Source organism: Zootoca vivipara, chromosome 9 (assembly GCF_965207765.1).
Source record: "Zootoca vivipara chromosome 9, rZooViv2.hap1.1, whole genome shotgun sequence".
Classification (NCBI taxonomy): Eukaryota; Metazoa; Chordata; class Lepidosauria; order Squamata; family Lacertidae; genus Zootoca; species Zootoca vivipara.
Genome location: NC_142592.1, coordinates 57,723,950 through 57,751,156, shown reverse-complemented (window position 1 = coordinate 57,751,156; position 27,207 = coordinate 57,723,950). Strand labels below are relative to the sequence as shown.

Below are 27,207 nucleotides of genomic sequence, written 5' to 3'. Positions count from 1 at the left end.
GAGGGTGGTGGTTATTTACACAATAAATAGGCTCAAGCATGAAAAAGGCAAGATATTAAGGCACGGCAACAGGGCTGACAAATATTTAATATCCTATGTTTTTGAGGTTGGGGGGTATGAATCAACATCTGATTGCAGTTTGTCATTTAAACACCTCTATGATGCGCCTTTGCTCAGGGCAGCAGTCGGGGACAAGAGCCTTCCTATACATGCTTACTCAGGAGTAAGTCCCGCTGAGTTCATCGGGACTGACTCCCAGGTAAAGTGCCTTTGCTTTGGTTTGATGGAGCATGGAAAGGAATGGTAGAACTCATCTCTGCCACACCCCTTTCTCTCCCTTCTCCCCCCCCCCCAAAAGGAAAAACAAAAATTGAAAGGATCCTTTAGCTCGGCCCAATACAGGCTTTCAAACCACGTGCAGTGGGACCTACTCTTTGTGCAAGTGTCAAAATGCAGAGGAAACTCGAGGTCAAAGTGTGGTCCTTTGTCCGCACTTCTGTAAAAGCGCGCTATTGGCAATTCCTCAGTTAGCGCCTAAAAGTTTTGTTGCGCACGGAAAGGAAGACTTTCTTCTCACGTAACGGTTATGAAAGCGTCACTCTAACCCCCCCCCCCCCGCTTCCCACCACCACTACTCTCCGGCCAAAATCTCACTTTTTCTCGAGAGTAAGAAAGCAGTGTGTGTGTGAGACCTTGCATGGGTGATGAGGTCTGCGGGCAGACGTTGCGGAAATGGTGTTTAAAACTGGGTGAGCCGAGACGTTTTGCTCACCCACTTAGGACAGAAGAAAACCAGCCAGCCCGATGGGGAGGGGGTCAGGGGGCGTTAGAGCCCTGCAGCCGGATCCTATGAATGCTTACTGGAAAGCAAATTCAAACCCGAGGCTTCTGCTCAGGTTAAAGCTGCGCTTCGGTTGGGCAGCGCGGAGTTGCTCTCTTCGCGCCAGAGGTCACTTTGCGCGTGAGCCAGTGGGTCGCTCGCCGGCTGCCGCCGTCCCCGCTGCTCGTGTCTAGTATATGCATATGCTTTTCTTTTCCATTCCACCCCCCCCTCCTCCCGCTGACTTGAACTCGCAGGCTTGTAAATTTTCACCCTGGGAAATTAGCGACAAAGCCCAATCTGTCTCCCGGCTGCTTTGCATTTGCGAGCGGGAGGTTGTTGCAGAGCCGCAGATCGGGGGGGGGGCGCGTTGGAGAGAGCGGGGGGAGAGGGAGGGAGGGAGGGAGGAGGGAAAGGGGGCGGAGGGGGGAACGAGAAAGATAGGAGGGGGCACATACGAGAGAGTCGCGGTAAATAGCCTGAAACCGGCCACGAGCCGCAGCTTCGAGCTCGCACGTTCACACGCTCGCTCGCTTTTGCAAGCGCGCAAGCGGCGCTTGGCTGTCTCCCTAATAACAAGAGTGACCTTTTCCCCTTTGCTGTATTATGTCTGGTTGGTTAAGGGATTGCGTCCTGCAGTTGATACAGCCTCTGACTTCCTACAGCTCGGCTCCAAGCACGCTGCTTTAGGTAAGTTGCCTTTTAAACGAGGTTGGGGGTTGGTTAGGGGGGGTGGTGGTGGAGGAAATCTGCCCTGGACTCCGGAGATCCACCGATGCCTATCCAAATCTCTCTTTCTAGGTAGGAGGACACCTGTAGCTCTACCGAGGCCAACCCAATTAACTTGGCGGCTCCATGAGGACTTCATGATTATTATTAATAATACCAATACTAATAAAACCCAGAGACAGGCAATCGTGTCCCTGCTATCCAACCCTCCCGTCCTCCTTTCCCTTATTACTTTTCTTTCCTGTCTGCAAACAATGCTCCTTTCTGACCTTCCCCAAAGGAAGAACCAGCTCCATCCAGAGCAGCGCCGGGGTTTCTTGAACTCACCTTGCCTTGCTTTTAATTGAGAAGGTAAGTTGAGGCAGCAGTGTCCACGCCAGCTTGGCCCCGGGGGCAGATTTGGGGGGGTCCTGTTCATTTCCCCCTCCCTCATAAAGTCGGGATCCTGCTCCTCCTCCTCCTCGACTCTTTCCCGTCTCCTCTCTGCTCCGCAACTTGGGGCTCCCCAGCTCCTCGCTCTTTTTCCCGCGGCTTGTGCTTGTGTGTGCCTGTGTGTTTAAATCAGGGGAGGCTTTCCTTATTTTTATGATGACGAGAGAGAGATGCGAGATCGGGGGCTGCAGGAGGCGAAAGAGCGGCGCGATTGGAGGGCTGGCGAGCAAGAAGCGCAGGCGAAGTTAAACAATGAAACGGGAGCAAACGCTCGCTCGCCCTTTCCCCTAAACCGCGTCGCCAAATCCGTCTGGCGCGCTCCTCGTTGCCAAACAGCGCCAGCGTGAAACGCGATGGTGAGAACCGACTTCATCTCTCCCCTTCCTCCTCCCCCTCCTCCTCCTAAGAATCGGATCCCTTTTCTTTTCTTCCTTGCTCCCCTCGGTTTTATTTCTAATGAAGCTTAAAGGGAGGGGGGTCCAGTCTTTTAACCCTAAGCACCCTGCGATTTTTAGTGGGAGAAAGGCCACCTTTTGCGCATGGGTTTTCTCGACTCGGTGTAGCCTTGGCCGAAAATGAGGAAAGAGGTGGGGGGGGACCAATCTGATGGGCAATTGTGATATCTAGCCCTCTTTTCCTTGTGATGGTGCATTTCTCCTCTCGGTCCACCCCACCCCACCCCCCGGCCACCCCCTCTCTGCCTTTAGAGCCCGAGACAGGCTTGTGCAAACGCTGCATGTGACGGTTTAATCAAATCCATTTGTTACCGCCGAGCTTTAAAAGAAGACCGCGGGGCCGGATAGAGTTAGGGACGCATGTGGCTCTTTGTAGATCGCCACCACCATTGCAAAGATAGATGTGTGTGCGTGTGCATAATCTCGCCCGCTTGCAAGTGCCTGCCGTGCCGTGTGTGTTGGTAGAGGTGTCGCTTTTTCCAGCAGTCTCTTCCCCCACCCGCCATCCCTCCACCCCCTTTCCAAAGTGCTCTGCACAATAGCCCTGTTCTCTCTTCGCTTTCAACGCAAACCTCTTCCACTTGACCCAAACTACGGGGTGGGACACACACACACACTTGCCGCTTCTTGCTTTGCTCAATGCGAAGGAGCTACCCGAGAGTCCTTAAATCAACTCATGCAGAAAAAGGAGAAAAGTTTCGGTAAGGTTGCCATCGATTGTTTCGCTGCTCTTTTCTTAAATAGATATTATCTCTCCTCCCTTACCTTGACGAGCGTTGAGCAGATGTGCATTTCAGTCTGGATGTTTTGGAGAGGAGGAGATTTTGGGAGATTGGGGGATGGGGGGGGTAATGCCTTTCCCCCTGACTTCAGCTTGTGTTGTGAGAAATGCGCGCTGCCGCTTGGTTGGGTAGGCGAAGGCTTTTAGAATTTATTTTTTAAGCCAGTTATTTATTTATTTTACTTTATTTTATTTTACTTTAGGTGCAGCGACCACAGAAAGCTGCAAAACACTTTCTCCTTCCCACCTTCCCCTGTAAAACAAAATAAACAAAATAACATAACAAAAGCCAGCCCACACGCCATCCTTATGTGGCTTTGCAGGGGTGGGGAGAGAAATTAGAGGCGCCTGGCTTGTAGCTAACAGTGCAAAGGGGGGGGGGGCTTCTTTGTTGTTAAAGAGAGTGTTTCCCTCTGTCGTGGCTTTTTTATTTTTTTTTGCATGTGAACTGCATCAAAATTGAGCTCACTCTTGCAAATCTCTTGTTGGCCTTTGCCAACCACTAGCACTTTGCTGCCATGGTAACTGTAATTAAACTGATAAGAGTGGAAAAATGTCAGTATCTCTGAGTCTTACAGCTGCATTGGAAGAAAGGAGGTGGGGGCTGAGAGTAAAAAATTGGCTTCCAGCAGCACCACATTGAATTGGGAGAGGTGAGCTTGGGTGGGGAGAGGGAGAGAGGGTCGGAAAGGGGTGGAGGAGGAAATATTGTGTATTTAAAAGGGTATGTGGGTAAGGGACTTTAGGAAAATATCCTCTTTCTCTGCATCTTGGTGTGGGGGGGGGGAGGAGGAGGAGGAGAGGTTTTTGGCACTTGTTCAACCTCCCAGCTCTCTAAGAAGGGTTACTGTACAGGGAAGCTCTTAGGCCCCCAACTAGCTCTCAGAAATTTAGGCGATCATGACAAGTTGGGGGAAGGAGGGGGCAGCGCTAAAGAGAGGCAGAATGAAACCTTTTGTCATCTTGGCAGTTGCCAGGTTCTTTCTTCTGAATTGGTGCTCCCAGCTGTGGGGCTGCTCCCTGTCTCCTTCCCGTGCCACTCACAAATAAGTTAGAACACTTTCCCCAGCCTTTCGCTTCAAAGGTGCTGTTGCAAGAGAGAGAGAGAGAGAGTCTGTGTTTTTAAAATAATAATAATAATAATTGTTTGTGCGGAGGGAACAATTAAAGTGCAAAGTAGAAGTGATTTAAGGTGGTGGTGACAGTCCTGGGTGCTGAGGAGTTGCAGTTACTTTTGTTGTATGAACTACAGAATCTCACCCTCTCTGTGTGTGTATGAATAGCAGAGAAAAAGAGACCACAATGGAAGCAATCGAGCGTTAGGCTGGCTCACAATGCGATCCAGGCAATTAAAAGCTCACCAGAGTTTTTAAAATGAAATGGCCCCCCGCTTCTTCCTGATCACCATGCTGCACAGGCTATTATTTGTGCATCTCTCTTTTTTAATTATGCTTTCCCTTAAACTGTCAAACAACACAGAAGTAGCAGGGGCCTCGGGGGGGGGGGGCAGAAGGAAATTTTCCAAGCACAGTCGACCTGAATGACTGACTCCTGAGCTGCTGGGAGTAAAGTCTTTGTTTATTTATCAAAAATGCCTTTCTTCAAAATAGGCCTCCACCCCTTCATCCCAAACCTCTCTGAATAATTGTGTGTTGTGGAGGGAGCTCTTAACGGTTGCTTTATTGCTTTTGATTGGTACTTCCCCTAACCACAAAACTTTGATATTTCTTTGATATGGCAAACTTAGTTGGTCTCTAAGGTGCTACTGGAAGGAATTTTTTTTATTTAGTTTCGACTACGTCAGACCAACACAGCTACCTACCTGTAATTTGATATTTCTATTGTTTGTGTGTAGTCTGAACATAATGTAAGAAATCCATAGTGGGAAAACACCTTCATTTGGCCAAACTGTTCCAAGCAAACTGTTGTTTCTCAGGCTAGATGGCGAACAACTTGTTTTGTTTACTGTCTTGCCTGATGAAGCATTCTGGTGAACCCGAAAGCTTGCACACTGCTTGGTTAACATTTTGGCAACTGGCTGGCCTGATAAACGTATTGCTTTGTCATTTCCCTCATGTGGACTTGGATTCTTCTTCTTCTTCTTCCTATGGTCCAGCATGGCTACCTTGTTGCTCTTCCATTTTTGAGTCGTAGCATCTTAGCTTTGGTTGTGTTCATAGTGGATACAACCGAATTTTTTTTTTGAACTTTGGAGCAAGCACCACCTAAATCAATATGACTTATTTCTAAATAAACATACATAGGATTGTTTAGGTACTTACGAGATATCTAGCAGAAGCTGTATAGTTTTGCCTCTAGAGCAAGCCTTGGTCACCTGCATGCTGACTCCGAAGTCTCCTCCTAAATGTCCCATTGCTTTAAAAAATACCAGATGTAAATTTCTGTAGGGCTAGGGTTCGTGTGGAAATATTGTATGCAGTAAACATGGTGTGAACTTTATTCCGAATGATGCTACTGGGGTGAAGGAAACAGCCATAGTTCAGTTGCCTTAAATAACATTTGCTGCAAAGTTGACAAGTGTTTAAAGAAGGAAGGATTAAGCTACGGAGCTGAGATCAATGCTTGCTCATTTTTGAGGCCCAAGCAATTAGAGACAAGTCAGTATTTTCTTTTTGGCCACCCCCACCCTCCTGATTTCAGCAGGAGTGTGTGCTTAAGGCAGTGTTTCTCAACCTTTTTTGGGCCAAGGCACACTTGTTCCATGAAAAAAATCACTAGGCACACCACCATTAAAAAAGTTAGAAAATTTAACTCTGTGCCGCCCTATATTGACTATATAATTATGACTGTAAGAAACACTTGCCAATTGCTGTGTTGGTTGCAATCTCCTGTAATAAGGCTTCACAAGCCGCTGATTTCTCTGCCAGCACAATCCTTTGCTCAGCAAGTTTCAGGTTGAGCTCATCCAGCCAGCTTCTTTAAGTTTGTCTAAAACCACCCTCCCGTGGTGATGGCTGTTGAGAGCTGCACTCGCCCCGCGTCGTGACCCGGCCGGCTTCCTTTCCGGCGGGTGAGTGTTGTTTATTTAGCGGCCGCCAGGCACATGACAATGCAAATCGCCCTTCTCATCGCCGCACGTCGCGGCACACCAGCCAGCGTCTCGCGGCACACTAGTGTGCCGCGGAACAGCGGTTGAGAAATGCTGGCTTAAGGCGACCATTGAGGTCAATGGGCTTGAAAGACTTACCTGTAGGAATCTTAACAAAAAGCTTTAATCTGCATGCCCAGTGCATTGCCTGCAACATCAGCAGAGCATCCTAGTTTATGTGATGGTTTCATGCACCTTATTCCCAACCACAAACTGGTGCAGCGAGTCTTGAGCCCTATAGGATGGGCAGAAGTTTCAGGCTTCCTTGCACTGCAAATCCAAAATAAAGAGTGTAGTGAATGGGGGGGGGGGGAGGCTGCATTGGGCAGCAGAATTGTCTTAATCTGCAAAACCCCCACCTTAAGCCAAGCAAGTCTAAGGTGACTATTTCTCATTTGAAAACTTGGCAGGCTATTGAGCTGTGACTGTATTAATGTCAAAACCACAGCTCTACTTATAAAAAAGATGGCCAGTGGTTTGCTATAGTCTTCAGGGAAACCTGGCTTTGATTTAGCACATGCCACTTCCTAAACTGAAAGTTGGGTTGGGATTTTTTTTTTTCATTTGCTTTGGATTTTTTCCATTGTGGGTTTTCTTTGCATTCATCTAATATGGCAAGAATGGCTGTCTAAAATAGTGCCGTGCCAAAAAAAAAAATTTCTGCATTGTATCCCACCCCCACCCCACCCCGTTCTTGATCAATTAATATGAAAAGAGGCTGCATCTGAAAAACATCAAAAGGAAGGGGGGGAATTTGATGAGAATCAGAGTTGGAAGGGACCCCTAGAGACATCTAGTCCAGCCCTCTGCAACTACAGGAATCTCAACTAAAGCATCTATGACAAATGGACATCAAACGTCTGCTTAAAAACCTCCAAGGGAGGAGAGTCCGCAACCTCCTAAGGGAGTCTGTTCCACTGGGAGAACCTCATGGACAAGGCATTTTGTTGTTGTTGTTGCATGTAACTTTCATTTCTCATGGGGGTGTTGATGTGAATCTTTCATTCTACAAATGCTCTGCAGTCTTCTTGGATGCTCTGGCTTCCTGAAAACCCAGTGACCTCCTTGGCTGGACTTTGCAGTAAGCGCTGGAATGCTGGGAGACTCTTTGCCATGCACCTGACAGCTGCTGCTGTTTTTTGTTTTAAAGGAAAGTGTTTTTAATTTTAAAGAAATTAGCGTGGGAAGGTTTTAGGTTTTTTTTTAAGTGGAAGAAGAACTTCCCTTGCGCATGATCAGTGAGCATGCAGATCTCAAAGGAGGCTGCCTTATAGCGAGTCATACCATTAGCCCAGCTTGCTCAGCATGGTCTCTGACTGGCTCTTCCAGGTAGGGGTCCTCTCCCAGCCTTAGCAGGAGATGGTGGGGTTTGAACCTGGGACCTTCTGCATGCAATGCAGTTCAGGAACTGTGACCGTTCTCAGGAACTCAGTAGCCATTTTCATGAGCTTCAGATTGGAAACCAGGGAGATGTCATGAGACTACTCCTCTCCTGGGACTTTTCCAGATAAGGACGCGTGGGCAGCTGGGGGAGAGTGTGGGCAGAGGACTGGGGAAGCGTTTAATGGAAATAAAACTTGCACGTCAGCCCCTGCCTCAACCCTGCACCCACTGAAATTCTGAAAGGTCCTCCAGTGAAACAAAGCTGGAAGCATCTTTTGGGGAGATTGGACGGAAAGTTTCCGCACAACCCCAAAAGATGAGCTATATTCATATGCAAGACCAAGGGAGCATGCATCCAAGTATAGCTTTAGGGGCTAATCCCATGAGTCTAAATCCTTGGGTTATAAAGCTCACCTGCCTGGCCTTAAGACAAGTCACTATCTCGGTTCGATCCCACATTATGAGAATAATATTGACACATCTCGCAGCATCGAGGATGTAGAAAGTTCTTTGAACGCTTAGAATGTGCTGCATAAGTGTTAAGCACTCCTTAGGTTTGGGGGTTTTGTGAATGAGTTGCTGTCATGTAATATATGCACAAGGTGTGTCTTGCTGGGGCACAGGATCTGCGGCAGTGTCTCCCATAGCTGTATAATAGGATTAAGGAAAGCATAGCCAACAGGGGACCCTCCAGAAGTTGCTGGACTACAGCTCCCATCATCCCTGACCAAGCTGTCTGGGGCTGCTGGGAGTTGGAGTCCAGAACCTCTGGAGTCCATCATCTTGGTTGTCCCTCGACTAAGGAATGTTTCTGATGTTTAGCAGGACTTAAAAGTTCGGGTGTGACACTTTACACCCCCACTCTTTGGTATCCCCATTTCCCGACACTGCGGCTTTTTGACTGAAGGGAAGCCTTTTGTGGTTGCCTGGGCAGAACCCTACTTTATCCTTAACGCCTTTGTTGCATTTCTCCACAAAACGGCTGTTTGCTACCTGGGGTTCTGAGCCAAGCGTTGCTTGTTCAGTCTTCAGGTTCCCTGCTTCTCTGACGATAGATACTACCTGCATCTGGCTGAGGCGATGCTTAATTTTTTTAAAAGAAAAATGCTGCTTCTGCCGTTGCCTGCTGCCGTTTGGTAAGACTATGGGAACCGTGCTCTCTAAAGAGGCACAATACATAGCGGAGGTTAGTGCTAATGAGGTGTTTCTCACCTCTTGCAAGCAAGCAGCAAATAGAGGTAAACCTCTTTATCACTTTTCCAACCACCGCCTTCCATAGAAAGCAGCGCATCAAATGCTGTGTGGCATGACCTCATCTGCAATGTGGATCTTGACTATTCTGCATCCGGCTCCACTTCTCCTTTAAAAAAAAGAGAGAGAGAGAGAGAGTTCCTTCAGCCGCAGGGTGTTTGCCAAATTGCCAGGCAACCCTTTCTGACTGTTCTCAGTCCAAGGTTCTGTTTCATAGGTTTGCTCCTCGAAAAGGACTTCCCAAGTCAGTGCCATAGCGGGGGGGAGGGGTAGCCGGGACTTTTGACCCAGGTGAATCCTCCAGAGGGGCACCATTGAGGCTCCCAGCCTGCCAGCTATTTACTGTCTGTGTTGGACACACAATTCTGCTATTTGGAGAGAGAGACTTTTCTCCAGCCTCTTTTGAACAACAAACATGAGCAGCCTTTCCTTTTCTCCTTTCTCAGAATTGGCTGTGTTTTAGGCTACTGAAGTCGGGTTGTTATTTTTTGAAGCCAATTAAACATGGGGAAACTTGTTAAGCTTAAACTTTTGGTGAAAGCGTTTCTTGACATTTCTAAACCTTAGAGTGCAAATTTTGAGTTCAGCTGAAGCCTCTGGAAGCTGCCCTGCTATAACAGAAACGATGACAAATAGTATGTTGCCCACTTTTTATGCAATATGCACCTTTAAGAAACAAATGTGCTGAGGTGTGTGCGCAAACCTGTGTGCCGTGTGTGTGTGTGCGCGCACGCACCAAACTGAGTCTTTGACTCGGGGGAAAGAAAGTCCGATTTCACCCCTGTCCAATTTGCAGCTTTATTTATTTGTTTTTAAATTACGATTTTATTAGTTGCTGGCTCTTTTCCATCTTCCTTCAGGATTCTTTGCCCCACTTTCTTTCAGAAAGGTGATGGGGTTAGATGCTGTGTTGCAGAAATGTGAGGACAGGGGGCCTGATGTAGAAGGTACATAGGAACCTGCTATATACGGAGTCAGAGCATTGACCCACACAGTTCAGCACTGTCTATACTGACTGGCAGAAGCTCTCCAGGGTTTCAAAGAGGGAATCTTGCCTAGCCCTATCCGGAGGGGCTAGGGTTTGAACCTGGAACCTTCTCCATGCAAAGCAGATGTTCTGCCCCTGGGCTGTGTCCCTACCCACGGACTTAGATTTTGTACACATGATACCTTATTTTTTTTACCAACAGTGCTTTCCTTCCATGGCACCCAAAATCCCCTGCCGGGGTTAGCTGCTTCACTCTGCCCTGTTGGGCTTATCTAATGGCAGCACTAGTGGTAGCTAGCTTGGAGCTGTCTTTTATATTTCCTACAGTGTCCTAGAACAGTCTCCAATCCACCTGCTGCTCAATGGATTGTTGGAAGAGGGAGGCCAGGAATGGATGGATTTTGCAACATGTCTAAATTTCATGGTTGTAACAATACCTCGAAGCGATTTTCAAAAAGAAGCAAACAATAACATTGTTGTTGTTGTTGTTTAGTCGTGTCCGACTCTTCGTTACTCCATGGACCATAGCACGCCAGACACTCCTGTCTTCCACTGCCTACCACAGTTTGGTAAGACTCATGTTCATAGCTTTGAGAACACTGTCCAACTATCTCATCCTCTGTCGTCCCCTTCTCCTTGTGCCCTCAATCTTTCCCAACATCAGGGTCTTTTCCAGGGAGTCTTCTCTTCTCATGAGGTGGCCAAAGTATTGGAGCCTCAGCTTCACGATCTGTCCTTCCAGGGAGCACTCAGGGCTGATTTCCTTCAGAATGGAGAGGTTTGATCATCTTGCACTCCATGGGACTCTCAAGAGTCTCCTCACCATAATTCAAAAGCATCAATTCTTCGGCGATCAGCCTTCTTTATGGTCCAGTAACAATAACATTACTGAATAACAAATTACAATAACATTACTGAATAGCAAAAAACCAGTTAAAAGCAACAATTCCAAACATTAAAAAAAATTAAATAACCAAGCTCAATAAACAGCTTAGAACACATGTCCACATTCTAATATCTCTAGATAGGTGTGTCGAAATGTTTTTAGCAGGCGCTGAAAAGTGTGCAAGGAAGGCACCTGCCCCATGTCAATAGGCAGAGAGTTTGAAAGTGAAATAGGCAGAGAGTTTGAAGTGCCAGTTCTGTAGATTGATCAGTTGAGTGGGCACCTAGGGGGAAAGGCAATATCTCAAATAAATGGGTCAACAGCTAACGCTTCCAGAGCTCTAGCACCTTGAGAGTTGCCAAGAATGACTTGCTATGTTTGTGTGCATGAGAGGGCGAGAGGAGAGCATAGCAAACATGGGTAGACCTGATATCTCCCCAGATTGCACCCCATTCCTTCCTGCAGGGTTATGTTCTGGTGGGCAAGAGACTCAAGATCAGCCTTATTGTCATGTGGGACTCCTGTGAGTCTATAGCTATGTACACACACTGCATGGAGATAGCACAATGGAGAAATGATTTTTGTGCATGAGTGAAGAACTCTTTCTGGCAAGAATGCCTGTGTGCATTTAGTAAGTGGCCTGCCACCATTTCCCAAGCTCTTTGGCAAGAATTCCATGGAACAAATCCAAAATATGAGAGTGTGCCACCACTCTAGTGCCCTTTGGAGTGCATCTGATAGATTGGAATAGTTTGGCATCATAGTCAGGGAGTGGACTGAAGCCCTGATGATAATAAGAGCCTGCTGGATCAGGCCAATGGCTCCTCAAATCTGCCTTCACATGGCAGTTTATTCCATTTCCCTGACCTATTTCCCAACTATTAATTTCTGCATTAGTTTTGAGCTTTCACATGATGTGAAAGCCACTTCCAGGAAACTAATGGACTGTAGTACACGCTTAGTGCTCATTTCTGTGTTGTTCCATTCCAGAAAAAAATCCATTTGCAGCCCACTTAACCCGGAAAATGGCAAGAGTTAATATGGCAGAATTGTGGGTAGTATACTGCCGTACAGTTCTTCCCTGTTTTTTTGGTTTTTGGTTTTTTATGGGGGAATAGGTCTACAGTTCCCAGACTGGATTAAAAGTCAGTCCCCTCTTCATAGGGAATTCTTGAGAATTGTAGCTCTGTGAAAGGAGTAGGGGGTCTCCTTACAACTGTCAGCACCAGTAACAAACTACAACTCCCATAATCCTTTGGGAGATACCCTGACTGTGCAAGCTGGTATTGTGGTGCTTTAAAGGTCCATGTGGCCTAAAATGGTTCTGGTTATCAAAATAGCAATGACTTCCCAGCACTCTCAGAAGCATTAAGAGTTCTGTTAGCAAATTCATGCTTCCCAATCACTAGTCTACTGGTCAATGTGGATGGAGTGAAGGGGATCCTGGGGGGGGGGGCATTGGTGCCATACTCCATGCCTGTGGATTCAGCCTTGCAATTACTCCTCATGCTGTTTTTAACCTCCAGCTGCTTCTAACCTCAGTCTGGCCAAGGGACAAAGCAGTTTTGAATGGGTTGGGAGGCTGCACTTGAAGAGAAAAAGTACACACCCACAGCCACAGATTTTTCTCCCCTTTAGAAATGCACGCTACCACCAATTTGGTGTTTATGTAGCTAGAGGAGGGTTGTCACACCCACCCACCCTAATTTCTTCAAAACTCTTTGCTCTTAGGGACTCTTCTGCAAAACGGGGTTGCTAGATCGGGTGGCAGCTTTTAGTTTGCACCATAGTAGAAAGAAAAGCCTTGCTACGTTGTTGCCCATTTTCTATTGAACTGTTCGGCCATATCTGTTTTTTGGAATATTGGAGAATTTTCTGCCCGTGCGACAGAACCAAAATTGTTGGATGTGGGCAACTCTGCTAGGAAAGATGGGCAGCGCATTGTTCTGTATGTGAAATGGGCAGGGATAATCCCTGCCTCCTTCATGAGCCTGTATTGAAAGACTAATCTTTAGTTACCTCCCTTAATCAGGATATTAGGAAATGTTGAACTGAACAGGACTATTGGAGCAACTTGCGCACAGAATACGCCTTACCCTTAGAGCGGTTCTGTGCCTCTGTTTAATTCAACTTCCTTATTATTATTTCATTATTATTATAAATTTATTAATAGTAGCAGTTTTTCTCCACTTCCTTTCAAATCTGTGGCTTTAAAATTCACCAGTTCATCTGTTACGGTGCCTGACTTTCTTGCTATATAAAGTTGATGCGTGCATTGCTTGTTGTATCCAGCGATTGTGTGAGCTGAAGGCAGTTCATGTGGTTGATCTTTCCATCCTGCACTCCTCCTCCAGCATCCACCCGAAGGTTAGGGAGCCCTTCTACACAATGACGGCTGTTTTAATTCTTTAAACTGATTTAATCCTGTATATTATTATTATTATTATTATTATTATTTTACAAATTGTCCTTTACGTATGTTCAAGGACATACGTATCATACATATGGTCATACCTAGGAAGTCGAGCAGAATCTGTTCCAGAAGTCCGTTCGACTTCCAAAACATTCGACTCCCAAAGCACAGTTTCTGATTGGCTGTAGAAAGCTCTGAAAGAATTTGGCTTCTGAAAGAATGTTCAAAAACTGGAACACTCAGTTCCAGGTTTTGATCGTTCAGGAGCCGAAACGTTTGACTCTCAAGGCGTTCGGGAGCCAAGGTATGACTGTACTCTAAAAATAGTTTTTTAAAACACTACAAAAACAACTACTGGAAACAAGTGTTCATTCTGTACTGTTTTTAAACCTAAGGCACAGCCCTTTGCATTTAGCTGAAAAAGCTTCTTAAAAAAAAGCATTCAGTTGTTGTGATGTATCTCAACAATGATGCTGTTCCATAGGCCAGGGGGCAGCTGGAGTGAAAACCCTGCTTCAAATTATCCCTAGGACCTTTATGGCAGAGGGGCAGTAAGAAATCATCATATGGGGCTGAAGTGGGAGGGCAGAATCATCCCACAATGGGCATGGGGATGTTGCACCAGCTAACATTTCCCCCTTGCTGTTATTGCCTTCCTTTGTTTCATTGAATTTCTGTGTTAGCCCCAGTTCTTGGCTGCCTTGGGATTTCTATTAGGGACAAAGGGAAGCAGAATATAAATGTGTTTTGTGGGTCCCCTGTAGGATCCTCAGATCAGCTGATCTAGCTGGGCTGCCAACTGATGACACGCCTTCATTGGGACAAACGATCAAATTTGCAACGGGCAAATCTGTCAATTTCAATTCCTCAGTTTCACATGTTGCCAGTCTTTAGTTCTGCACATAATTTCTGATTAATTTTTATTTTTTTAAAAAACGACAACACACACCACAATTTCAATGTGAGTTTTCCCTAATATACACATGTTTGGATGGAATATTGCTAAATATACATTTATCTATCTATCTGCAAGCTAGTCTCACCTGAAAAAAGCAGGTAGTGGGGTAAAGTGAAATACATATGTTAAGTGAAAATGTGTGTTTTTATGGGCACTTTGCCCACACTATGTGAATTTTTGTACATGTTTCTTGGCTGGAGAACTGCATTGCAAAATTCAGAGAAGTGTGAATTCGGACGGGAGCCTGTGCTTTGGGTAGGCTCACCTTTAAATGTGAACTGAATCCAATTATTCCTGCATCCCATAGTCTTTAGTCCCTCCTGCCTCTGTGGAGTGGATTGTATGGGCAAAGATACACGGATGCAACCCAGCCAGATGGACGGGGTATAAATAATAAAATAATAAAAATAATAAATAATTCCATAGTGTCTATTCTGGCACCTTACAGCCTATGTGGGTGTTTAGTTCATCTACAGCCATGTGATTGCTGCAGGGGGAAAAAGCTCTCCAGTATTTTCCTCCAGAAAATGGTCAGTAAACCACACACCCCAGTTAAAACAATTACCCGAAACATTCAAAAATAATAATAATTAAAATAAATGATAAGCTAAACAGATCTGGGTTAATTTTCCACAGAATGCACACTCGACAAATCCCAGCTAATCCTGGTCTTGAAAGCACATTTTATCTGTGGGTGCCTGTTTATTGCATTCGCGTGGTGGGAGGGAATTAAACGTACACCTAAAGCTGCAGTGTGTGGAGAGGTCTTTCAGAGGCCAGTGAAAAGTTATGGGTTCTGCAGAACAGAGCAACTTTGAAAGTTGATATTATTTACCAAAATGACACACGGCTATTAGGCGGCTACCTTTCTGTTCATAGCACTTAATATTTTAGACATCAGGTTCTAAATGCAGCTGACTCACTTACTGCAACTGTTGAAAACGATAAATCTCGGCTGCCCCCAGATATAACAGTGGGCGGGTAAGCATTTATTTTGTAGAGAGTTCTTGGCTAGAATTTTCCCCCTGCCATGCACTGACAGATGCCAATCTGACCTTTTGCAAAGCTCATCTATTTTTCCAAGCCTCCCCCCCACCCCCACTAAGGAATGGGAAGAGTGGATGTGGATAACATTTGAAATCAGTGTTTCCTATCCTATCTCTCATTTGCCTGTTACTAAATGGAGCGCATAGGCTGCTGCAGTATTGACAAACTTTCCATTTACAATTAAACAAAGCCAGGTTTCTTTCATACAAATAAGATACCTAGAGTCACATTTTGTGTGTTTCACATGCTTTCTTTGGAGAAAGTCCCACAGATTTCAGTGGAATTTTAATTACAGTTAGTTCTCCCTGGAGCACAAGTTAAAGTTTCTGATAGAAGCAGTGATTAAAAATCAACTCTCTCTTTTTTAACTTCTGAGGGTTGCATCATCATTCCCAATATTTGCTCACAATGTTTTTTTCCTCCCTTTTGCCTTTACCCTGTTAAAACTTGACATGTAATCTCCTTGGGGCAGGGACCGCCACCTCGCTGGCATTGTAAAAGCATCACGAGCACTGACACAATATTAATAGGTTACACTGTGTATAAGATTATATGATTGTTATATAAAGAATTAAAACATCAAGGAGCATTGTTGAAGAAAGTGAATTCTCTCCTTCGTGACTTGCAGCGAAACCTCCACCTGACAGATTTCAGTCTCTGAATTGAAAAGGAAAGATGGTTTGCATCTGTGCGCTAATATAGCATTTACTGTGCTAGTCATAATCAGAATAGACCCATTAAGAATAATGAAGAAGACTGGATAGCTGAGTTGCTTGGAGCGTGGTGTTGATAACGCCAAGGTTGCAAGTTCAATCCCCGTATGGGACAGCTGCATATCCTTGCATTGTAGGGGGGTGAACTTAGATGATCCTCAGGGTCCCTTCCAACTCTATCATTCTATGATTCTAACCTAGCATTTATTTAATTTCAGTGGGACTTCTCTGGGCAGAATGTGGTTGGCTATAACCCACTGAACATGAGAAGCTTCCCACATACCAGGGCAGATCATTACTCAATCTAGTTGTTACCACCCCCAATTCCCTAGGGTCTGGGGCATCACTTGGCATTGGAGATTGAATCTGGGACCCTCCCAAGCAAAACATGTTATGAGGAACTCTTTGGGTACTATCCCTTCCTCTCTATTCCTGGGTGCTAGCTCCTAGCTGGGTGTTTTCTTCAAACCAAGGTGTGTAGAGAGACAGTATTATATCTGTGCAGAGGCTCATATGCCGAGTATTCAATCGTGGTTCTTGTTTTTAATTTCGGGAGCCATCTGCCCTGCTCTCCTCCTTTAAAAAAATAGAGCTTTCTAAGACCAGCCTTGACCTTCCTTGGCCTCCTTCCTTCCTATCTCTTCCCATTCCTGTTCTCTGCAGAATCTGGCACACGTCTGCCCCCTCTTTGGGGATCCCTTCTTAGCATGTGGGGATTTGCAGCCCTGAAGGCATAATTTCCAGCCTAGAGAAAATGGTCATTCCAGGGGCTGGTGGACACATGCATAGTTCTCATTGTGTTTAAGGACGTCTCAGCTGTCCCGTTGCATTCAGTGCCACAGGGAACCCAAGCGTGCACATTTAAACAAAATAGAAGCAGTCGTTCTTAATTACGGTAGTTCCTTCCTAAGCATTGCTCCCAACCTGCCAGTGATAGGACACTGCATTTGTATGCAGTGTTCAATGTTGCAGGTGGGTTGGATCAGGAGGAACCTTCCTCTGATGGAAGGTGGGGACTTTTGGATCCAGCCCACTGTGTTTCACATGGAGACAATAAGTGATCTAAAAAGGAAACGTTTGAGCCACGTGTGTGCTGATGACAGTACAGCTCTAAATGCATTTGCTTTTTGACTTTGTGGCATTGCACATCTCGACACGATGTCTATATGCTGGAGAAGCGGAACAGGACTGAGAAAGCATTGAGTTCTTTGAGCACTGCCACCAAAATTTGCTTGAAATGAAACTTTTTAGTCTGCTGGGAGAAGCAGCTGAGAAATCTTGAGGGAAGCAGTAAGACCAGTTGTTGTTATTTTGGAGGGGGGGAGCACACCAGCAGGTTGCAGGCCTAACTGGAAACCAAGTGCGCATTAATGCTGCTGTTTAGTGGAGCTGGTATGTGGTGGGTGTCACCTGCCTCTCACCAGCATTTTCTCTCGTGTTTGGGGGAGTCTGCAGCTAGTGGGGAAATGGTGCAGTGGGCAAAGTAAATTGGAGCCCTTAGGAAACTAGTATACACCAAGTCAGACTATTTCTCCACCTAGTTTGGTATTGTCTACACGGACTGGCAGAGGCTCTCTCCAGGATTTCAGGCTGGAAGCCTTTTCCAGCCCTTCCTGGAGATGGTGAGGATTGAATCTGGGACTTTTGGTGTGCAAAGTCAATGTTCTTCCCTTGAGTTGCGGAATGGTAAAAGTCTCTGGGCTGTTTTTCTGTTAAGCAAGAAAAGCAGTAGGGCTGGGCGATATATCGTCCAAAACCAGTTTTAAGTCCATCTCATGAAATCAGTTTTATAATTTTTGAATTGGCAATATATCATAAATCATGATGTGTGTGTGTGCTATGCAAAAATCACAATGCAGGAAAAATAACGAAGCCAGCCAATGCCTCTACATAGCTCCATTCTTATTTTAGACATTGTGACATATCAGTATATTGTGATGTTTAGCTGATGATTTATCATGATGTTGAAAACCAGATATTGCCCAGCCCTACCTTTTATGAAGGTTGTGGAAAAGTGGATAGAGAGCCATTTCCCCCTCCAATTATCATAACGCTAGAACTCTGCGTCAGGCATTTATCCTACTGGCTAGTAGTTTCAAGAGAGGAGCAAAAGAAGCATTTCTTCACACACAAGTAACTTGCTAGATTTATTCCCAAAAGATGTGGTGACTTTAAAAGGGGCTTAGTCATGATGGAAACTTTCCAGTTCTGAAGCACTATGCCATTGGATTACAGTTGCTAGGGAGTGACACTGGGGGAGGCCAGGTGTCTTCCTGCACTATGTTGGGGTTTTTGTAGGCACCTGAAAAGCCACTCTCTGAAGGACTAAGATGCTGAAATAGATGGACCTCCGTTCTGATCCAGCAGGAATCTCCTTACACTCCAGCTATAGACAAGACCTGCCACTGCACTTCATTCAAAACAGCATTGGGAGATCCCAATAATGTTCATTCTGCACTTGTGGAGAATCAACATTTGACTACTCTTTGGAACTCCCTGTGCACTGATATTAAGCAGTTGCTTTTTATTGGTTTCAGGGGCTGCTAAAACCTTTGTTGTTTCCACAATCCTACTTAGGCCTGTCCTATTATGATGCATGATAGTTTTAAGATGGCTGATTCTATTTACATTTGAAAATGTTATCTTTAACAATGCTTTTGATACTAATTTATGGGTATATTTTTAAATGAGGAGTATTTTACACCATCCTTTGTGAACAGTGCACACGTTTTTAAAATTCAGTAAACACTACGCAAATTTTGTTAAACACGTAAAAATAAATAAACACATGACCTGGAGCGGGGCTTCCCAAACTCTGATCTCCATCCATCTGTTTTTAGACTTCAGTTCCCATCATTCCTGATGCTCCTCTTGCTAACTAGGGAAGATGGAGACCCAAGTTTGGGAAACCATGGTCTGGAGAAACATCCAAGGAATTTCAAAGAAAGAAGAAAGCTCTGATAAGTTTCGGTTTGGGGGCAAAGGATCCTGTTCTGCGCATCCCTTGGCTGTGTCGCCTGACTTCCACTTTCCCCTCTCTTCCTCTCTTCTCGTTTCAGGTATACAAATGCTCTCTGTCCAGCCAGACACCAAACCGAAAGGTTGTGCTGGCTGCAACCGTAAGATCAAAGACAGGTATCTCCTAAAGGCCCTGGACAAATACTGGCATGAGGACTGTCTGAAGTGTGCCTGCTGCGACTGCCGTTTGGGGGAGGTCGGCTCTACCTTGTACACCAAAGCCAACCTTATCCTGTGCCGCAGAGACTACCTGAGGTAGGACGTTGCTCTTTCTACACACCTCGTGCATGCGCCACACTTCCAACTCCTGCTAGGTCCTTTCCCCTCACACAGTCTGCTGCATCACTGTCGCTACGGATACTTGGCCACCTGGCTGCACTACAAGAAGCATGCAAATGGTGCTCAGAGTGGAGGAACAGTGTCGTAGGCTCGTTCTCGGGCCTTGTGCCCGCACAAGGAAGACGTTCTTCCTAAGTGCTATGCTGAGGGTTTTTTTTTAGGAATGCATTTTCGACTGTGCCCCCTTTCTACAAACGGTGGTGGTAGGCTGTGATCATAAGTAGCTTTATTTAAAAGGAAGGATCTGCAGAAATCTTGTTTCTATTTTCCTCTGGACAAGCAGCTTACCCACATGGTAAAAATAGGCCTCGGTTTCTGGGCTGTACCAGTTCTGATGGCTGAAGGATGTATGTGTTTGCGTATTTCCCCCTCAGTGAGTGGGAATCCAGAACGATGGAAGCTTAGCATGTCTGGGAGAATCGTAGGCTAGCATATTTCTCTTGGACCAGTTGCAGAACTGTACTCAAGGTTATGCAGCTGTTAATACTCTTTAATACTGTTAATACTTATTAATAATTCCTTATTAAGCTTGGGTTCAAAAATTACCTTCTCCTCCTAATTCCCTGTAATGAATGGTGGCAAAATGTTGACCTTTCAGCTGAAGCTGAACCACTTTATTTTTTAAGTGAGAGTATCTGGAGCTTATTTTACAGAGCGTCCAACCCTAGTTTCACTTCATCTGCATTTGTTTCCAGGAAGTTTCCAGCAGCAGGTTATACACCATGCAGCAGGTATTATGTCCTTTTTGGAAGATGTCAAATTAGGAGAGGCTACACCACAGTGAGAATATGGGATGGCGTTCTTCTTTTTTGGATGCAGCACGTTGACCTGTTCCAAAACTAACAGTTCCCTCACTTTTTCCATCCACCCGCCCGCTTCCTCAAGGACCATAATTCCTATTCCAAACAGTTAATTAACTGCCACAAAGGATAGCTCTTTAACTATCTGCACTGAACAGTACACGTTTAATTCCTAGCAGTCCCTACTAGGTTCCAACTAGGCCTCTCATCTCTCTGTGTTGGCGCAGAAGCCTTTCCAGTGTACTGTGGTGAGTTCAGTGGCCTGCTCAGGCTGTACTAGGTAAACTGCTATCTCTACAAATGTAGTTTTTCGGGTTGCTGGGATATACAGCGGTGCCTCGACTTACAAATGTAATCCGTTCCGAAGGCACCTTCGTAGGTCGAAAGATTTGTAAGTCGAAAAGCGCCATTGGAAACGCAATTTCCCATAGGAATGCATTGGAAACGGAAAAATTCGTAAGTCGAAGCAACCCCATCTAAAAATTCGTAAGTCGAAAAAACCCTATCTAAAACCACCACGGTTTCCGTTCGGATGTCGAGAAATTTGTAAGCGTGCGGCCATTTGCCCCATTCGTAAGTCGAAAAATTCGGTTGTCAAGTCGTTCATAAGTCGAGGTCCCACTGTAGTTGCATTTGTAGATCCTATAATCATCCTCTGAGACCCTTCTTTGTGTGGCCTGTCCACAAGAAGTCCGGAGGGTAGCAACACAAGAACAGGCCTTTTCTGTGGTGGCTCCTCATTTGTGGAATGCTCTCCCTAGGGAGGTTCACCTGGCACCTTCATTGCATATCTTCAAGTGACAGGCAAAAACATCCATTTTCTCTCAGGCCTTTGCCTAATTAAACTATGTGTGTTTGGTGGGGGGAGTATTTTGTTTGTTGTTATGGCATGTATTTTTGAGTTTTTATACTTTAAACCACCCTGTGATCCTCCGATGAAGGGTTGCATATAGATTAAACCAACAAACAACCTCTACATTTAATTCTGTAAGCAAGTAACACTTTGGGCTAAGTTAATTGTGTTTGAGGATTCTATATTTGGGGAGGGGGAACTGTCCCCATGCAGTCTGTGCCACCCCCACCCCCCACAAGGGATCTGAATGCATGAGCCAATCACTCATATATGTCAACCTTGGGAATATTCTGTCTGTCTCAGGCTGAGAACAGATGTGGTGCGGTTGAAGAGGAATCAGAGAATTGATAGCAGCTTGAAAGAGGCTTAGCTGCACGCAGTATATACATTCATGTCACTTTTGGCAAATTGGTGTGGCTGGTTTTTTTTTTGAAACCCCACAAAAACCTGCAACACCTTTTTGTTAGAGGCAACAGGAACGCCAAAAACTGAGGTCAAAACTAGAGAATTCACTCCCACAAGAGGTAGTGATGACCACCAAACATGCTCCTCACCCAAACATCTTTTCCTGTCCAATCTTTGGGTAGGTTTTATGTGCCCCCCCGCCACCCCCACCCCCCGACAAATGTGGTGAAGAAAGTGTTTGCCCCAAACTCAGGCCTACTCCCAAGTGATGAAACCTGACCTGAGTGGAATAAAGCTCCCAGCTTCACGTGAGAACTGCCACCTTCCGTCCAGCCCCCCTTTCCCAATCTAGCCATGGCTGTTCCCCATCGTGATCACTCGCTTATACTTAAATGCGCTATTTATGTTAAACTTCAAGTTGATGCACTTAACGTAATTGCAGACAGTCATTTGCCTCATTGCGCCCGTATGTACTTAGCTATGCAGTGAACCTGTAAAAAGGAATCTCCATTTTTATGCTAATCCAGGAGGTAAAGTGTGCTCCCTTTTGTAGGCAAATAAGCTTTCATATTTAGTCACTGACTTGATAGGGATACGAGGAATGAATTGTCTATGCTGATGACTGCATTATGGTTAGGTTGCAGCTTCGGTCTACCTCCTTTAGAGGCTTTTAAAGAATCCCTTCCTGTATTTTAAGCATCTTGGAACAGGGTGTTTCACACACCTGTGTACTTCGTGGCACCCTCTAGAGCAGGCATCCCCAAACTGCAGCCCTCCAGATGTTTTGGCCTACAACTCCCATGATCCCTAGCTAACAGGACCAGTGGTTGGGGAAGATGGGAATTGTAGTCCAAAACATCTGGAGGGCCGAAGTTTGGGGGTGACTGCTCTAGAGGTATGCAGGTTCTGTAGCAAATGCCTTCCTCTTTCCCTTAATTGTAACACTCGAGAGTTTGCAGGGAAGGAGGTGGTCTTTCAGGGAGTTGGGTCCTAAGTCCTTCAGGGCTTTAAACCCTTGAATTTGGCCCAGAAATAAACTGACAACCAGTGCAGCTGTTTTAAAACCCCAGCTGGTGATCTGGCTCCTGTCTCTGGGAAGTCCACAAACAGGGCAGGGGGGCATTAATCCTCTCTCACGCTTGTTCTTCCGCAATGCCATCTTTGAACCTAGAGGTGAGATATAGCTATTGATGACTTCTAGCTACCAGTAGCCTTATCCTTCATGATTTTTCTCCATTTCCCTTGTAAAGCCACATAGTTTAGGTTGCTGTCACTACGTCTTGTGGTATCAAAACGATAACAACCTAATTCCTCATTTACCTCAGGGGGACTGTACGATCCAACCTCTATTAATATTCTGCCAACTAGTCAAATATTGGGATTCTCCTTGTGACCTTTATTGACGTCCCTTCCGTACATGAGGATGCAGCTAGTAACGTTCTTTGGACCGTGTCAGATTCTTTGTTTTTTGTTTTTTAAATAGTGTTCATTAGTGTTTCCAGTTTTGGAAATAGGAATGAGGTTAGCACTAGTCTGTGGTGCCTTTTGAGGAGAGGAGAGAGTGAGGAGAGAGTTGCTTTCTGTTGAAGTGGTTAGTTTGTTTTCAAATGGTTAACACTGACGTGTGGGTCACCTTTCATGGAACACTTAGAGACATCCGTCCAAAGTCTGAAACAACATTTTGAATGGAAGTCTAAAACCGCCTCCCCCCTCTTTAATTTGAGTGCTTTGTTTTAGGAATTAATGTGGGTTCATCTATCTTTCTGGTGCACTTCTGCGGTGCCCTTTTTTTAGTTGGACAGGAAAATGTTGGGTGTTTCTGTGGAGCTTTTAACGGTGGGTTTTATTATTGGGATTTTGCCACGAGCTGTCAAGGTTTCTGAAGAGCAGTCCATAACAATACATGCAATTCCTAGAGTTGTGGAACTTAATTACCCTCTCTTTCCCCATTATTGTTTCTCTTAAAATTAGGAATAGTTTTTAAGCTAGTTGATGCGTAGTCAAAATTTCCAGAATCAAAGCTTAATCAATAAAATTTAAAAAGGGTAGCTGGGTGGAGATTAGCTGAAGGTCTCCTATTTAAATTCTCAGTACAGTGGTACCTCGGTTTATGAACACAATTGGTTCCGGAAGTCTGTTCATAAACTGAAGCGTTCATAAACTGAAGCAAACTTTCCCATTGAAAGTAATGGAAAGTGGATTAATCCGTTCCAGATGGTCTGCGGAGTAACCGTTCATAAACTGAAGCGAACTTTTCCATTGAAAGTAATGGAAAGTGGATTAATCCGTTCCAGACGGGTCCGCGAAGTACTTAAACTGAAGCGTTCATAAACTGAAACATGGGTGTAATTGGTTCCGGAAGTCTGTTCATAAACTGAAGCGTTCATAAACTGAAGCGAACTTTCCCATTAAAAGTAATGGAAAGTGAATTAATCCGTTCCAGATGGGTCCGCGGCGTTCATAAACCGAAAATTCATAAACCGAGGTGTTCATAAACCGAGGTTCCACTGTATGGTGGACGCATTGATACTTCATGATAGTTTTCTCTCGAGCAGTAGTTCTAAATTTTCTGTGTCCAGGGATATTGTTTCTGCTGAAGAACTTCCACATACCCACCACTGAGTGCAATGCAGAGGTTTGGGGAGTGTATTTTAGAGCAGCCTGTCCCAAACCTGGGTCCTCAGGTGTGGTTGGACTGCAACTCCCATCATCCCTAGTCAGCAGGGACAGGACAACAAGTGTGGCTTATAGATTCCACAAGTTGGGCGCAAACTTTCCTGTTTTGTTATCAACTGTCTTGCATTCCTCCAAGGAATCTTGAAGGCCCTAGTATAGTTCAGGTACAGAGAGCTTTCCACTGCAAAAGTCCCAGGGTTCTCTGGGAGAGAGGGGTGTAAGCTTTAAGTCTGTGGCACGGAGATGAGAATTGCTAGTCCTGAGTCCATGTTACTTGCTTTTCACAATTCCTTCCCCTAGAAGAGGGGAAGGCTCTACAGTACTTGGAAACAAAGCATAATCTCTAGGGATGCCTGAGGAATTCTTTCTTTTCTTTTCTTTTCTTTTCTTTTTTCTTTTTGGTGAATGACAATGTGAATTGGCCTGATCTGGGCCTTCTGGGCTAATACGTGGATTGGATTGTACTTACTCTTCGGATTTTGCACTTCTCCCAAATTTGCAATACCGTACATTACAACTGTCTTCAGCTAACAACTTGTAACATGTTGCACAATGCATATTTTAGTATCAAGTATGTGTTAGACGCACATTGAGATAAAAACATAATTATGTGCAGTGCTATTTTTCAAGAAATAGGTGCCCTAACTCACCATTAACACCTCCCTTGTTCTCTTAGAATGGCAATGGCACCCGCCTAAGAGGTGCCGGAACTGGCAAGTTCCAGCTGAAAGAAAGCCCTGATTATGTGTTTACATATGGATTTTTATGTGGGTTTAAGACACAGATTAAAAACAGGATGGGATGGATTTAGGAATGAGTGCTTGCAAAGTGACACAAACTAGAAATGGGTTGATCCCTCCAGCTCTGCTCATGACACAGAGCCCTTTCTCCCCCTTAAAATTTGGCATATGGCCTGTCAAGATCAAATTTGCCATTTAGCCCACCTTTGCATGCAAAAAGTTGCACTTTCAGCCTCCAACATCTTCAGGTAGGGTGGGAAAGGCCGCTGTCTGAGACCTTGGAGAGCTGTTGCCAGAGTGTGGAGGTTGGTCCATTAGGGCCAATGGGGCACTGCCCCACCAACCTGACTCTGCCGTCAGCCAGCCCCCCAACTGCCTGCCTCCTTACTGAACAACCAGTCCAGAGGGTGTAGTGGTTAAGAGTGGTAGACTCGTAATCTGGGGAACCGGGTTCACGTCTCCGCTCCTCCACATGCAGTGTTGCGTGATCTTGGGCTAGTCACACTTCTTTGAAGTCTCTCAGCCCCACCCACCTCACAGAGTGTTTGTTGTGGGGGAGGAAGGGAAAGGAGAATGTTAGCCGCTTTGAGACTCCTTCGGGTAGTGATAAAGCGGGATATCAAATCCAAACTCTTCTCCTTCTCCTTCTCCTTCTTCTTCCCTCTGTCTCCATCTCACCTTTGCAGAACTTGGTAAGGGGAGGGAGAAAACCGGAATGATTTGTCCTACAAATCCTGTTGGTCACTCGTCTCCACTGCGCTTTGATGGCCAAGTGGTCTAACTTGGTATAGAGCAGTTCTCCATGTCCTAGCACAACTCCTGTGGCATCCTTTTGCCCCTACATGTCAGAGGAGCTGACAAGATTTCCAGGCAGCTGCATGGCAGGGTGCTGTGCAGCTCTGCTGCTGAAGTTAGTATCTGGCCATGTGGTATGAAATAGATGAATGCCTGGCAAGTATAGGTAATTCAGTTGCATTAACTAATGAGCTTCATCAGATGCAATGGAAATAACGAAAGTGCAGCTGTACAGAGCTGGTAGCAATGTAGGTCAATCACCCTTTTCACTTTGGGTTTTTAACTAGGCGTACCCTGCTGAGCAGCCAATGACTACAAAGTGCCGTTTCGTTTCCAATTTAATTTTGGCAGCATTTTACCAAAGAGCCGCTATTCTCCCACACGCACACGCACACACGGCTTAAATTATCTTTGCACTCTGAGACTTTAACTCCAATTTGGAGATGCTAAATGTCTCTCTCTCTGTGTGTGTGTGTCTTAGCAAAGATTATGGTGCCTTTCTAAAACGTGTTTTTTTCTCCCCCTTAAAAAAAAAAATCCCCTTCTGCATAGAAATTGAATTACTGCACTTTATACAACTGTCCTGTTAAATATTCCAGCCATGCAGAGGGCTCCTGTAAAAGAGGATTATAAAGCTTGAATATGGGGGGGAGTTTTCCCCCCTGCCCCTTTTGAAAAATACATCTTGAAGCTTAGTGGTCTCTTCCTTTCCCCACCCTCTTCTCATGGCCTGTTTAATTAGACTTGTAAATGTACGGCAGAGTTCTTCCAAAAAGAAGCTGCTCTCGTAACCTGGAAGTTTGGCGGAGGAAGAAATGAGCAAGGCCCTGGCCATTTTTTGAGTATCGAAGGAAACGCAGACCCAAACGACACACTGCGTCTCCTAACAGTTTCCATGAAGCACGGTCAGCTGATAGGGAGAAGGAGGTAGTGTATGCAGTGTGAGATGTATGTTTGGCAGCAGCAGTGGCAGCCATCCCCTTTTCTCCTCCTGAGCCCTCTCCCCAGCTGGAAGACAGTACTGTGTGTGCCATGCAGTCTGCTCTGTGCTCCTGGAACTATCCTGCTGGTGGAGTAGAGGGTCTCACCACCAACCATCGGTCTGGTCATCTTCTGCATTGTTGTTGTTTAGTCGTGTCCGACTCTTCGTGACTCCATGGACCATAGCACGCCAGGCACTCCTGTCTTGCACTGCCTCCCGCAGTTTGGTCAAACTCATGTTCGTAGCTTCGAGAACACTGTCCAACCATCTCGTCCTCTGTCGTCCCCTTCTCCTAGTGCCCTCAATCTTTCCCAACATCAAGGTCTTTTCCAAGGATTCTTCTCTTCTCATGAGGTGGCCAAAGTATTGAAGCCTCAGCTTCAGGATCTGTCCTTCCAGTGAGCACTCAGGGCTGATTTCCTTAAGAATTGGATAGGTTTGATCTTCTTGCAGTACATGGGACTCTCAAGAGTCTCCCCCAGCACCACAATTCAAAAGCATCAATTCTTCGGCGATCAGCCTTCTTTATGGTCCAGCTCTCACTTCCATACATCACTACTGGGAAAACCATAGCTTTAACTATACGGACCTTTGTCGGCAAGGTGATGTCTCTGCTTTTTAAGATGCTGTCTAG

The 27,207-nt window shown here is 45.4% G+C and overlaps 1 protein-coding gene and 1 long non-coding RNA gene across 6 annotated transcripts in view; one reads left to right on the top strand and one right to left on the bottom strand.

The window, feature by feature from the left end:
• Positions 1–2,099, bottom strand: part of LOC148684657 (uncharacterized) — a 69,118-nt gene extending 67,019 nt beyond the window's left edge. The window contains exon 1 of the long non-coding RNA XR_015951771.1: positions 1,877–2,099. This is a non-coding gene — a long non-coding RNA (uncharacterized LOC148684657). The remainder of the gene's footprint in view (positions 1–1,876) is intronic.
• LMO3 (LIM domain only 3) overlaps positions 1,339–27,207 on the top strand; it is a 92,030-nt gene continuing 66,161 nt past the window's right edge. The window contains exons 1-2 of one of the 5 annotated variants that reach the window (XM_035127673.3): positions 1,339–1,510; positions 19,025–19,238. In XM_035127673.3, the coding sequence (XP_034983564.1) occupies positions 19,033–19,238 (206 nt within the window). In that variant the 5' untranslated portion in view covers positions 1,339–1,510; positions 19,025–19,032. The other 4 variants (XM_088676952.1, XM_035127675.3, XM_035127672.3 and 1 more) reach the window with 4 other exon arrangements.